Source organism: Suricata suricatta, chromosome 12 (genome assembly GCF_006229205.1).
Source record: "Suricata suricatta isolate VVHF042 chromosome 12, meerkat_22Aug2017_6uvM2_HiC, whole genome shotgun sequence".
Lineage (NCBI taxonomy): Eukaryota > Metazoa > Chordata > Mammalia > Carnivora > Herpestidae > Suricata > Suricata suricatta.
The window spans coordinates 24,109,288-24,123,092 of record NC_043711.1 but is presented as its reverse complement, the minus strand read 5'-3'; the positions used below and the strand labels follow the sequence as shown (position 1 = coordinate 24,123,092).

The 13,805-nt window shown below is 39.3% G+C and overlaps 1 protein-coding gene across 8 annotated transcripts in view; it reads right to left on the bottom strand.

The window, feature by feature from the left end:
• The window catches only part of CCDC66 (coiled-coil domain containing 66), a 55,634-nt gene extending 50,915 nt beyond the window's left edge, over positions 1–4,719 (bottom strand). For 4 of the 8 annotated variants that reach the window (XM_029918257.1, XM_029918258.1, XM_029918261.1 and 1 more), the window contains exons 1-3: positions 4,649–4,719; positions 2,767–2,831; positions 2,117–2,142 (exon numbers count right to left, since the gene is read on the bottom strand). In XM_029918257.1, the coding sequence (XP_029774117.1) occupies positions 2,117–2,142; positions 2,767–2,831; positions 4,649–4,659 (102 nt within the window). In that variant the 5' untranslated portion in view covers positions 4,660–4,719. The remainder of the gene's footprint in view (positions 1–2,116; positions 2,143–2,766; positions 2,832–4,648) is intronic. The other 4 variants (XM_029918265.1, XM_029918266.1, XM_029918260.1 and 1 more) reach the window with 4 other exon arrangements.
• Between the last annotated feature and the right edge of the window lie 9,086 nt (positions 4,720–13,805).

Genomic DNA, 13,805 nt, shown 5'->3' with positions numbered 1-13,805 from the left:
TGCCATGTAGCACTCCATCGTGTATATATACCACATCTTCTTGATCCACTCATCAGGTGATGGGCATTTAAGCTTTTTCCATGTTAAAAACAAAACATTTTAAAAATGCAGTAGGGATTTTGAAAAATTAAGATAGTACTCTGACCACACATATGTTAAACTTAATGATAATGGGATGAGAGAGAGTTCAGTTGTGTTTAAAGAGCACACTATGACAATGACAATAATTCAACCTATGAGGAAAGGGAAAACCAGAACTGTAGGTAGGGTAGTAGTCACTCAGGAACTTCTCCCAATAGAAGAAAAACACTATGAAGACAGAATTCATGAATAACTTATGGAAAAGAGAATTCAACATAAAGCTGCGGAAAAGAGATTTGGGAAATTAAAAGCAGATTTTAGCAAAAAAAAAAAAAAAAAAGACAAGCACTACTGTTTTTTGTTGTTTATCTTCTGTGAGAAGCAAAGAATAAGGAAGATCTCAGCAAGCCCTGTAAATAAGGGACGAGAAACTCCTTGAAATAAAATTAGTCTGGAAGGGCTTAGGTTTCATCAATATTTTTCCTAAAAACTGTATATATTTAAGGTGTACAACTTAGTGATTTGATTTATGCATACACTGTGAAATATCACCAAAACCAATAAATTAACATATCCATCACCTCATATAGTTACCATCATCAGTATTTTGAAGTCCCCAAAGCAAGAATAAAACCAAACAATTTGCTCTAAGAGAGTTAATGATTTAAGACATCAGCTGAGACATAGTCACTCTGGAAAAAGGAACCCTAGAATAAAAATATTTCTAGACTGCTAATAGAATCCTGTAATGATTGTATCAAAAGTCTAAGACTAGTACTTTTATTATAGGCATGAAAGGAGAGCCCCATATATTCTAGGCTGGTTAAAAAGAATGAAATGTCTTCACAAAACGTGGTGACTGAAGCAAATCCATTAAGGACAATGATGGAAGAAGAAATAGGTGAAAGAAAACAGAGGTCAAGGAAGATGGAAGATGAAATCAACTATTACAATGAGCTTTTATCTAAGAGCTAAAAAGGGGGTGCTGTAGTTGTTAATGTGACTCAAATAAAATTGCTGCAATATTTTAGTAGAGCAGGACCAGAAAAATATATAATTTGTATTCTGTGATTTAAAAAGCATACAAGGTATACAGGTATATACCATATTTAAAGAAAAATAATTTTTACAGGTAACATAAGGAATTACTGGTTATCATCACCCATTTATGAAGTGATTATTATGCTGGGTACTCAAGGAACTTCACCTTGATTAAGCCTGGAAAAAAGAGCTAAGCCATGAAGAGCTCAGAGTTGAAAAGTACCACAATATCCAAACTGAGCTCTGTTCACAGAAACACAGAGACTTTAAGATGCTGCAAAGATAAAGGAAAAAAGAGGGTTACAGTGAATTATGGAAGAGGAGAGTTGAAACTTCTGCTCATATTATTCTAAACATGGCAAGAGAAATAGGGAACAAGAAAAGTATGATATCAAAAACTGTTAAATTGGTGATGTATTTTGTAGAAAAAGGCACTATAGGTTCCTGATAAAAATTTTAAAGGAAAATTATTATTAAGCTCAAGTATGATCTCTTAAAGGAGAAAGCAAAATGCATGTAAGAGTTTGTGAATCAAATACACTGTTTTGATGTGGGAAAATGGAATCTGAATATGAAAAGAAAAATATTTTAATTTTAATGAATACATATTTTTAAAGGTCTCAGGAACTGCACTGTCCAGTGTAGTAACTACTAAATTTGCATTAAAAATTAAATAAAATAGTCATGGTAGCCATATTTTAAGTACTCAATAAGCACATAGGACTAGCAGCTGATTACCATGTGAAAACTATTATCTTAGAACATTTCCATCACCACACAAAAACATTTACTAGGCAGCACTGATCTAGAGAAAAATGTTCTATACAGCTTTTTAAACAGAAGAATTATGATCCCATTTCTGTGAAAGGGCCAGCCTGAAATCAAGAGAACAGTAACTCATCATTTTCCCAAACCCATTATAATAATTCTTTTCAAACCACTGGAAAGAAAACCGAATTTTACATTCAAAAACAGGTCAGGTCATTTAGCTTACCTTCACAGAATTTTTTGATTTACATTCTACAAAAGAAAAAAATAGTTACTGAGCCATCAAACACACTAAGGCAGTCACAAAAGGAAATTTTAATTAGCATTGTTTTAAAAAGGTATTTAATAGAAATATTAACCCCAAAAGCATTAACTTTAGGTCCTGTTTGTTCTAACTTTACAGAATAGTTAAGAATTTCTATTTATTTTCCAAGATAAAGTTATAAACAGATCAGAAAAAAAATTATAATAATGTGAATGAGAGGACTACCAAAGTTTATGGAGTTTTAAAACTAATTTTTTAAAAATGATTTTAGATGGTGGTCCTACTACAAATTTAATTTTCTCAAACAATACATTCTTTATATACACAAAACATAATTACATAAGTTTCACCTAGATTATTCATTAGGCAACATATTAAACATGAAATGCACTGGGACACTAAGTTTTATGAATAAATACTGACAGTGGTAAGCAGTGATATAATTGGCTAAAAATACTTGGCTAAAAATAAATCTGAAAAAGTGAAAACAGCTTTTTGCAAATTATCACTTAAATATTACTCTATTACAAGCAAAAAGTACACATTAAACTCATAAATTTTAGGTAGGAATTTAAAAGTTAACATTTTATGTTTCTGGTAACATAGCATACCATATGGAGACAATATTAACTTGGTTTTTCCATCCAGTAATTCAGTTTCAAGCTTTAAACCATCTCTGCAAAATAAAAGAAAGTTGTCATTTTTAAGAAACAGCAAAGTTTTAAACAGAATTGAAATGCTCACTTGAATCTTGAAAATATATATATATTCTTTCCAATTTATACAAGAATCTTGTAAATACTAAAGCCATTCTTTTAATTAAAAACGTTTTTCACGGGGCGTCTGAGTGGCTCAGACTGTTAAGCATCCGGGTTCGGGTTCGAGCCCCGCGTCGGGCTCTGTGCTGACAGCTAGCTCAGAGCCTGGAGCCTGCTTCAGATTCTGTATCTCCCTCTCTCTCTGACCCTCTCCTTCTCGCATTGTTTCTGTCTCTCAAAAATAAATTTAAAAAAAAAAAAAAACAGTAAACTAAAAAAAAAAGTTTTTCAATGCAAGATAAAACTAAACACTCATGGAGAAAATTCCTGAAACTTTCCAATAATAAAACAATGTGTTATCTTTAACATGAAACTTCATATTCTTACTGGTAAGAAATAAACTCAATTATCATACCATTATTTAACTCTTATAAATCTACACTGGAAAAACTGCTGTTACCAAAACTCTCCACCTAAGTTAAAGGAGCAAAATATATCTAATTTCTATTTGTTTTATAATGATCTCATGACTACATTCTATGGCATGCCACATCGTCAATTTCAAAGTGACCTATCCACCATGGTTATTAACTTTTTGAGCACAGTGACCTTTTGTTACTATCACAACAAATTTGTAATAAACTTTGGCTGTTATAATTTATTTGCGCATGTCCTTCGCAAAAGCACAAACAGTAGACACTACCAAGGTAACTTGTACACGTCAAGGTCCTAATAAAAATGCCCCTGAAAAACAAAAATAGTCCATAATTCAGTTTCCTAGAAGTGGAGGAGGAATAGGTGTATGTCAATAAACATCAACGGGGACAAAAGTGCTGTCCACAAAATTAAATCCACCGGACCAGCTAAGGAAGAGAAAAGAAAGGCTGGGAAAAAAGTCCCATTGGAAATACGAAATTGTAGTGTTGGTAAGTAGAGGAGATCAAAATACCTCCATTTATTAAAAACACTGGGGGGAAATGGGCTTTAAAGGTTTCCCTGCTGCAGGGTTAAAATACTCTGCACGTTCGTGAAAGTCAACAAACAAAAGAATGAAACCGAAAAGTACGTCTGTTCAGTATTATTGCACTGTAAGCTCCTTCAGGAGCAGCCTGCCTTATTTTCTCTCTCTACAGATTCTAGAACACAAAATTCATTTGCTAAATGGCATGCAGTAGTCTGAGTTTGGTAATTTTTCATCTTCTTAAAATATTAACTTCCCATTACTTCCCTGCAACAGTCCTTTTTACTCAACAAACTTAACGAGGGCCTATCAGAGGCCGAGCACTGGCAATACATCGGTGGCTCAAGACTCGGTTTCCCGCAGTACTGGCGGGCGTTAAACCCCGCCGGGCGCTCCGACAACCTGCGGGGACGCCAAAGCCAGAGGCGCAAAACACCGGGCCTGAGCCAGGATTTCTCCCCGGCAAGCCGCTAAGCTTTCTCTCTCCATCTGCGCTCACAGATCCTTGCCTTTCCTCCCTCACCACCATGAGGTCAATGAGAGGGCGGAAAGAAGGTTCCCCACAGATTTACGGTGAGTAATGATGTGCAAAAGCCGCGACGGCGGCGGCGGCAGCAGACGCCTCCCGGGCCTCTCGTCCCCTCCCCGCCTCAGGCAGCCGGGCAACGCCGTCTTGAGGCGGCATAAGCTGGGAAGACGCTCCACAAGGATTCCAAGGATCAACGTAGCCTCACCCCCCTCTCCGCTGGAGACCACCCGTGTCCCGCAGCTTACCCTAGGTTCATGGCCTGACCTCTCTCTCTCTCTCTCTCTCCACGGCCGCTCAAGTCGTCTATGTATGCCGGTTGCCTCCGCCGCGCAACAAGCGCTACGCCGATTGGATACGGTGATGCCGGCGAGCTGGGACAACAGACCAATCAGAATTAGTCGTGCTGGCGGGTAGCTCTCAATGGGGGCTAGGCAGCCGTGGAGACCCGCCGTTTAGCCCGGCCCTGGGCACTCCGCCCTGGCCCTGGGCTAGTGGGGATATTTGTTTGTTGGAGTTGAAGACACATCACTCCCGCGCTTGCCCGGAGTCCACTCGAAGTCCACAGAGAAGTGCTTCAGTTCATCTGGAAATGGCAAAAATATGGAAAAACAAAAAGTATAAGCTTTTTAGGAAGTGAACATTTGCCATATTTTATATTTGTAAGAGAGGCTTATTTGGGTAAAAAAGAAATTGGGAGTAGGGTGCTGGGAGATACTCCTAGGTCCGGTATGGGGTTTGTCCTGTGTCTGGCTCTGACCTCCGCAGGAAGCCTGATGCATTGTAACTCTTTAAATTGCAACAATTACAAACACTCAATAAATTCAGCTCTTTTGTGCCAGACTGGGAGCTAAGCGCTTTAAATCTATTATTTGAGCTTTACACCATTATCTCTGAGGCACAGAGAGGTTAATCAAACAAGTTAACCCCAGAGCTCGTGTTCTGAACTAGTGTTTTATGAGTCTGCTTCTTAAAACTTTCTTCTTAAAAAGCTAAATTTAAACATTCTGCCAAGAACCTCCTCTGAAAGTCACTAGTGGGTAAATCAGGGACCCATTTTCTGGAGCCTCCAGTCCCTGCCCTTTTGATCAGCGCAGTAATTCGTTTAGGACGCTGTGTCAAAGTGAGTTTCCAAGGGGCAGCCAGTTGGTATCTCATATACCTACATAGCCTCAGCACCTGATGCCGGAAAGTGTAGACAGTAAATAATTGTTAAATGAAAGAACAGCAAATAAAAGATGCCAACAACTGTATTAAATTTGACTGAATGCTATTTAATTATGAAGATTATAATGCAGTGTACTAAAAGTTCACAGGTTTTCACCAACTTTCACGATTTTTACAAACTATAGTTGTTAAGAAATGAGGCACATTGAATTCTCATTAGTATCTTCATTGAAAACTCAGAGATCTTTTAATATTCATTTATGTATCTGGTCTGTGGAAGATATACTTAAAAAAACATTTGTTAACATACTTGACTAAATAAATGAACAGTGACCAGAGTACATTTGATCCGTGTTTTGTTTTGTTCTGTTCTAGTGCACACTTACCTAGGCACAGGGGGAGAAAAGGCTAAAAGGATTTAAACCGACATGTTAACAGGAATATTTCTGGGAGATAGAGTTGTTGGGAGCTATTTGAACTCACCGGTAGAGTGAAAATTCCTGGTGAGGGTAAGGCAAGTTTGCACGGTCTCTTGCCCCCAGATAGCTCCCAAAATCTACCCTCTTGAAACTTTCATTTCTGCTTGGGCACCAAACCTCAAAATGCTTTGCTGATTAGTGTCAGGAGCTGCCTGTCCCCCTGCCCTGTCCCTGAGGCGTGATTGCACCTGGTCAGGGAGAAGATAAGTAAACTAGATACACCCTAATGCAACACATAATTTTCCCCTAAGCAATTAACTGATAGCTGAATATCTTCTGGGCCTGAATGCCTTTGGGATAGTCACTACTGAGATAAAATGTATCAGTCATCTTTGGGACTATGAGAGCAAGCATTCTATCTCCTGAGAACCTGTTTTACTGGGAACTTTCTCTTAGAGTTATAAACAGCCTAATGACCCTTACTCATAAAAACTGACCTTTACTAAACAATGCTGTTTGCCTCTTGGTTAAAGGTCACTTCCTTGAGGCTAGACCTGAGGTTTTGTAAAAATACCTATGACACCATGAGTGCCTGTGGCTAAAATTGTAAAACTTATCTATGAGAAATCATTTACTGCTCTTTCTGGTTCTTGTACCTTTTGCCATAAATAAAGCTTGACCAGAAAGGGCAGAGATGCCTGCCAGAATGGTGGAGACGCCTGCCAGATTGGCAGGGGTGCCTGTCTGGTGATCAGAACGAAACTCAAGGCTCTCTCACTCTCTGGCCTACACCGTCATCCTTCAGGGGAACCCTGGACGTGCAGGAGCTGGACTCCAGCATAGAGTGGTGTGACTTTTAAAATGTTACTTTGGGGCACCTGAATGACTCAGTCAGTTGAGTGTCTGACTCTTGATTTTGGCTCAGATCGTGATCTCACAGTATGTGAGATAGAGCACTATATCAGACTCTGTGCTGACAGCTGGAGCCTGCTTGGGATTCTCTCTCTTCTCTCTTTGCCCCTCTTACTTGTGCTTGCCTTCTCTTCCTCTCTCTCTCTCTAATAAACATTTAAAAAATGATTAACTATAATAATAGTTAATAGGGTCTGGCATAATGAGAGATTGGCTAGAGAAATAAAGAGAATAAGAAATAAGAATAAGAAATGAAGAGAACTCTAAAAAATATGGGAATAACAGATACAAGGAGTAATTTAGATAAAGCCCCCAAGGAAGAACCCTCTTGCCCCACAGAACTGAGATCCAGACCTTACTGGAGGTCATGGCTCTGGCTTATGCCAGGAGATCTTGCCAGAAATCTATCCTCTAGGTTACTGGGGCAATCTATTCAAGGAATCTCACCAGAGGCCCAGCACTACAAAACTGCCTGAGGGGCTTGCTGGGGGAAGCTGCTGATGACTGGGTGCTGCTGGCCACTACGGGAGTTGAGTACTGAGTCAGGCTTGTGTGCTGGGGCCTGGACACTGGAGATGGTACCCAGGCTGCATGAATGAGCCTAATGTTGGGGAAGTTGCCAGTGCTGAAGCTGGAAATTGGGGGAAGCCTCTTCCACTGAGATATTGGATACCAAGGAGCCTACCAAGTGAATACACTGGTAGTGTATTCCTGCAGTGCCTCTCCAGCCCCCTCTATTAAGAAATCTTAACTGGGTGGCTCAGTTGGTTGAGCATCAGACTTTAGCGCAGGTAATGATCTTACAATTTGTGAGATAGACCTGGAGTTGGGTTCTGTGCTGACAGCTCAGAGCCTGGAGCCTGCTTTGGATTCTGTGTCTCCCCCTCTCTCTGCCCCTTCCCAACTCCTGCTCTCTCTCTCTCTCTCTCTCTCTCTCTCTCTCTCTCCCTCCCTCTCCCTCCCTCTCCTTTTCTCAAAAATAAGTAAACATTAAAAAGAAAAGAAAGCCTAACATTTTTAATGTTTTCTCTTCCTCTTTTAATACATTTTTTAATGTTTATTGATTTTTGAGACCGAGAGGAACAGAGTATGAGCAGGGAAAGGGCAGAGAGGGAGACACAGAATCCAAAGCAGGCTCCAGGCTCTGAGATGTCAGCACAGAGCCGGATGCCAGGCTCAAACCCACAAACTGCAAGATCATGACCTGAGCCAAAATCAGATGCTTAACCCACTGAGCCACCCAGGCTCCCCAAGAAAGCTTAACATCTTGTCAGATACAAAGGAAAAAATATTTCAAGGGCCCAGATCCATTTGACATAAAAAAGATGAATTTGAAGCTGAGTCAATAAGTTGATAACTGAATTATAGTTTTGATACCAACCAAGGCTTTCACTATACCATGAATTTCATACCAATAGAACAGTCGTTTAGCAAAGAACTACATTATAATACTGAGTTTCATTCCATGATCTAATGGACATTGAATACCAATTGATACAGGTATGGATATAGCATCTTATGCTTGAGAAGATTATGTGTTTCAAGGGGTTTTACATATTGCTATCCATCTTAAAGTTCAGTTGTTTAATAGCACTCTCCTTGAAATATGCTATTTGTGTGACCAATTTATATTCTTAATAAAAACTGAGTTTTTAAAAAAACGTTCGGGGCGCCTGGGTGGCTCAGTCGGTTAAGCGTCCGACTTCAGCTCAGGTAATGATCTCACAGTTCATGGGTTCGAGCCCCGCATCAGGCTCTGTGCTGACAGCTAGCTCAGAGCCTGGAGCCTGCCTTCAGATCCTGTGACTCCTTCTCTCTCTGACCCTGCCCTACTCATACTGCCTCTCTCTTCTCTCAAAAAAATAAATTAAAAAAAATTTAAAAAAAATTAAAAAAAAGAGTCAGACGCTTAAAAAATAAAAAAATAATTAAAAAATAATAAAAAAATAAAAAAACGTTCATTTATTTATTTTGAGAGAGCCAGTGAGCATGAACAGGGGAGGGGTAGAGAGGGAGGGAAGGAGTGCCGGAGTCCAGCTCCAGCAGGTCTAGTGTTCCCCTGAAGGATGGATGGTGTGGGCACGAAAGAGATGGGGATTGGCAAAGGGGGGAGGGAATGAGAGAGCCACAAGGTTCTTTCTGATCAGCAGGCAGGCATCTCTGCACTGCTGGCTGGCATCTTTGATCTGACCCAAGAGTCAGCCTTTTTTATTAAACAAGTGTATGGGATACAGAACAGAAGTGGCAATTGCCTTAGACAATGATTTCTGATGACAAATTCTTTGGTATGTAAAAATTTCCCAGAACATAGATTGGTAGAAGACTCATGCATAATCTTTATCTATAGTGAATGAAGTAGGTGACTAAATGCTTATCACATGGGGAAGGAAGGTATCTTTAGCATTCAAATACAAGGCAATGTTTTTAGCATAGCAAAGGCAAAAGTTAGTTCTTTTGTAGGCAGGGGTCAATAGCCTATTTTAGAGGGGAAGAAAAACAGGTTTTCTTGGGAAAAGTAATATTTGCTCCTATAATCACAAAAGAAGAAACTCCTATAACAAGTTTTTTCATAACATACAATTCACGTATTTTTAGCATAAGAAGGCAAGTCACTCCTGATATCAGTCAGTCAGGCGCCTGGGGGGTTGGTGCTCAAGCAGAAATTGAGTGGGGGTTGACTGGGTGTAGACGCAGTCACTTCGGAAATGGCTCCCAGATAAGAAGAATCACAAGCAGGCTCTGCACTCTCAACTCAGAGCCTGATGTGGGGCTCCATCCCACATACCATGAGATCCTGACCTGAGCTGATATTGTAAGACCCTATTCCCTCAGGTCAAACTGGGTCCTAAAATACCAACAATTGTTTCACTCTCCCACTCCCATTCTGATAAATAATTAAAGGTTGAGCAACTGGGCCATGGAAAGACCCTAAGAATGTAACTCCATAATGAACATTGTGACCTAAAGTTTAACTTGTTTGTATCACAAAGCTGTAGTCATCGCTACTATGAGACTGGCACAAAAACTGACACAGAGATCAATGGAACAGAATAAAGAACCCAGAAATGGACCCATAAGTGTATGGCCAACTAATCTTTGACAAAGCAGAAAAGAGTTTCCAATGGAATAAAGACAGTCTCTTTAGCAAATGGTGTTGGTAAAACTGAACAGCAGCATGCAGAAGAATGAACCTGGACCACTTTCTCACACCATACACAAAAATAAACTCAAAATGGATGAAGGACCTAAACATAAGACAGGAAACCATCAAAATCCTAGAGGAGAAAACAAGCAACAACCTCTTTTACCTCAGCCGCAGCAACTTCTTACTTAACATGTTTCTGGAGGCAAGGGAAACAAAAGCAAAAATGAACTATTGAGACCTCATCAAGATAAAACCTTCTGCACTGCAAAGGAAACAATCAGCAAAATTAAAAGGCAACCAAAGACATGGGAGAAGATATTTGCAAATGATATATCAGATAAAGAGTTAGTACCCAAAATCTATAAAGAATTTATCAAACTCAATACCCAAAAAGCAAATAATCCAGTGAAGAAATAGGCAAAAGACATGAATAAACACTTCTCCAAAGAAGACATCCAGATGGCTACCAGACACTTGAAAAGATGCTCAACATTACTCGTCATCAAGGAAATACAAATCAAAACCACAAGGAAATATCCCCTCACACCTATCAGAATGGCTAACATTAATAACTCAGGTAACAACAGATGTTGGTGAGGATGTGGAGAAAGAAGAATCTTTTGTGATGCTAGTGGGAATGAAAACTGGTGCAGCCACTCTGGAAAACAGTATGGGGGTTCCTCTAAAACTTAAAAATAGAAAACCCCATGACCCAGCAGTTGCACTATTAGGTATTTATCCCAATGATATAGGAGTGCTGATTCAAAGGGACACATGCACCCCAGTGTTTATAGTAGCACTATCAAGAATGGCCAAAGTATGGAAGAAGCCCAAGTGTCCATTGAATGATGAATGAATAAAGAAGATGGGGTATATATATATATATATATATATACAATGGAATATATATATATATATATATATAATGGAATATTACTCAGTGATCAAAAAGAATGAAATTGTGTCATTTGCAACAACATGAATGAAACTAGAGGGTACTATGCTAAGCAAAAGACAAATATCATATGATTTCACTCATATGTGGAATTTAAGATTAAAAACAAATGAACATAAGGCAAAGGAAGCAAAAATAATATGAAAACAGAGAAGGAGACAAACTATAAGAGACTATTAAATACAGAGAACAAAGAGAGGGTTGCTGGTGGGATGTTGGGTTGGGGGACAGGCTAAATGGGTAAGGGGCATTAAGGAGGACACTTGTTGGGATGATCACTGGGTGTTATATATAAGTGATCAATCACTAAATTCTATTCCTGAAATCATTATTATACTATATGTTAACTAACTTGGATTTAAATTTTTATAAAAATATACATATAGTAAAATGCACAGATCTTAGGGTATAATTCAGAGACTTTTTTGGTAAATATATATACTCATTTACCCACCACTTCAATCAAGATATAGAATATTTCTGTGACCCCCCTCCAAAAGTTCTCTTGTACCTCTTCTATCAATCCCTACCCCTTGTTTTAGGCAATTACTGTTCTGATTTCTATCACCATAGATTTAGTTTAGTCTTTTCTAGAATGTCACATAAATGAAATCACAAAAGGTGTGGCTTTTGAGTCTGACCTCTTTCGCTTAGTATATTTGTGAATTAATCATGTTATGTGAGTATACGAGTTTGTTTTTTTGTTGCCAAGTTCATACATTGTATGAATATATGGCAATCTGAAAATATTTGTATCACTTCTAGTTCGGAGGTATTATGGAAAAAAAAAAAGCTAATCTATATACTCTTGTGCAAGTCTGTTTGTAGACATGTATTTTCATTCCTCACAGGTAAATACTTGGGAAGAGACTCATTGCTGAGTTCGAGGGCAGATGTTTTCAAATATTTGTTAGAAACTATCAAACAGTTTTCTGTAGAGGCTGTATTATTTCATACCCCCAATGTATGAGGATGAGGGTTCTAGCAGCTTTCACACCTTCACCAACATTTGGTATTACCGGCTTCATTTATTTATTTTACTTTTTTAATGTTTATTTATTTTTGAGAGACAGAGAGTAAGCAGGGGAGGGGCAGAGAGAGAGGGAGACACAGAACCCAAAACAGGCTCCAGGCTCTGAGCTGTTAGCACAGAACCCTAAGCAGGGCTCAAATCCACAAACCATGAGATCATGACCTGAGCCGCTGTCAGATACTTAACCAACTGAGCCACCCAGGCCCCCCATACTTAAACATTCCTGACAGATAGGGTCTGGCCGTGTAGCATTCCATCTTAATTTAAATTACAATGTGATTATATTATGTATATCAAGCCTCTGCAGTAGGTTCAGGGTCATTGGGATTGATGATAAAAACCAGTGGCCTCAGAACCATGTAGCTGTGAGGCCTGTCCTTATCAGGATGACCTAAAACCTCTTTTCACCATCAATGCTTAAGGACCCATGGTTTTCTTCCCAGAACCATTTTTATATAATATGTAATAATTAAAATCCTACCTTGGAAAGTTGCATTCTAGACTGATTTCTGCAGTTTTGCTTGAAACTGTTCCAAAGAAATACACAACTGGGAAGACCTTCCAGCATCCTCCATTTGTGGAATTCACTTTCCTCCCTACACATCATCACTGTTAGGCAGTGTTTGTGATTCATTTGTGACTGCTGCTCTACAGAGCCAGTTAATTAGCTGTCTTCTCTGTCTCCAGGAACCGATGATACAAACCAAAGGACCAATACATTAGACAAAAGCAAAATTAAATTAAGTAAATTGTTCATGTGTGAAGGCATGAAGTGTCTTCATTGCACAATTCTGAGAAGCATCTTAAATACTGAAAGAACAGAGGCAGAAGAGAAAGAAAACCACTATAGGAATAAGTCAATTAACCCTCTCTGACCTCAGGTTCTTCATATAAAAGATTAGATGAACCATCTAAAGTTTCTTTCAGTTCCTAAGTGGATGATTCTAAGCGGTCATCATCACTCTTCATGCCCACCAGTCCACCCTATTTAGAACCCCCCGAAGAGTCTCTCCCCAGGACTATTCTAACACCCTCCTAACCAGTCTCTATTTTGTGGCCAGAATGATTTCTAAAATGGGAGTCTACTTAAGTCACTGTGATGTTTAAAATCTGGCAATAATTTGAAAACTCTGTTGCCCTTGCTGTAAAGTCCAAAGGACTTTGTGTGTTTACTAGCCCCACCTTGATCTTTCTAATTTTGCCTCTCACCACTGTCCCGTGAGCCCCCAGCCTTCCTACGCGGATGTTCCACTTCCTCGAATGTAGCCACTTTTCCTGTCTCCCATTTTACATATTTCTTTGCATCATAGATTTTATTGGGTAACTATTGTTTTAGCACAAGGATAAAGCTGTAACCTGAATTGACAAACTCCCTGCCCTCCTAGAACTATTTCTTCTTGCTGGAGTGCTTTTCCTCATGGCACTTCACCGAGTCACTTCATTGAGTAACTTGTCCTATGGGTCTTGGCGGAGATGTCACATCCTCCTGAGAGCTCCTCTTCCTGCCTTCTCTCCTCTTCCCACCTCTCCAGGGTGCACTCTCCACTTCTCCCCAAGTAGCATTTGTTATTGTGTGTGATCATCCCTGCACTCCACTTGAGTATGTTCTGTGTGGGAGCATGAGCATGCTCCCTTCTTCTTCATTACCCCCAAAGCCTGACACATGGTAAGTTCTAAAATATATTGTTTGGAAAGAAGATAAATTAAAATGGCCACAAACCAATGACTGCCTGCTAGAAAGGGCATCCTGTAAAATGGAAAAGTGCTACCTATG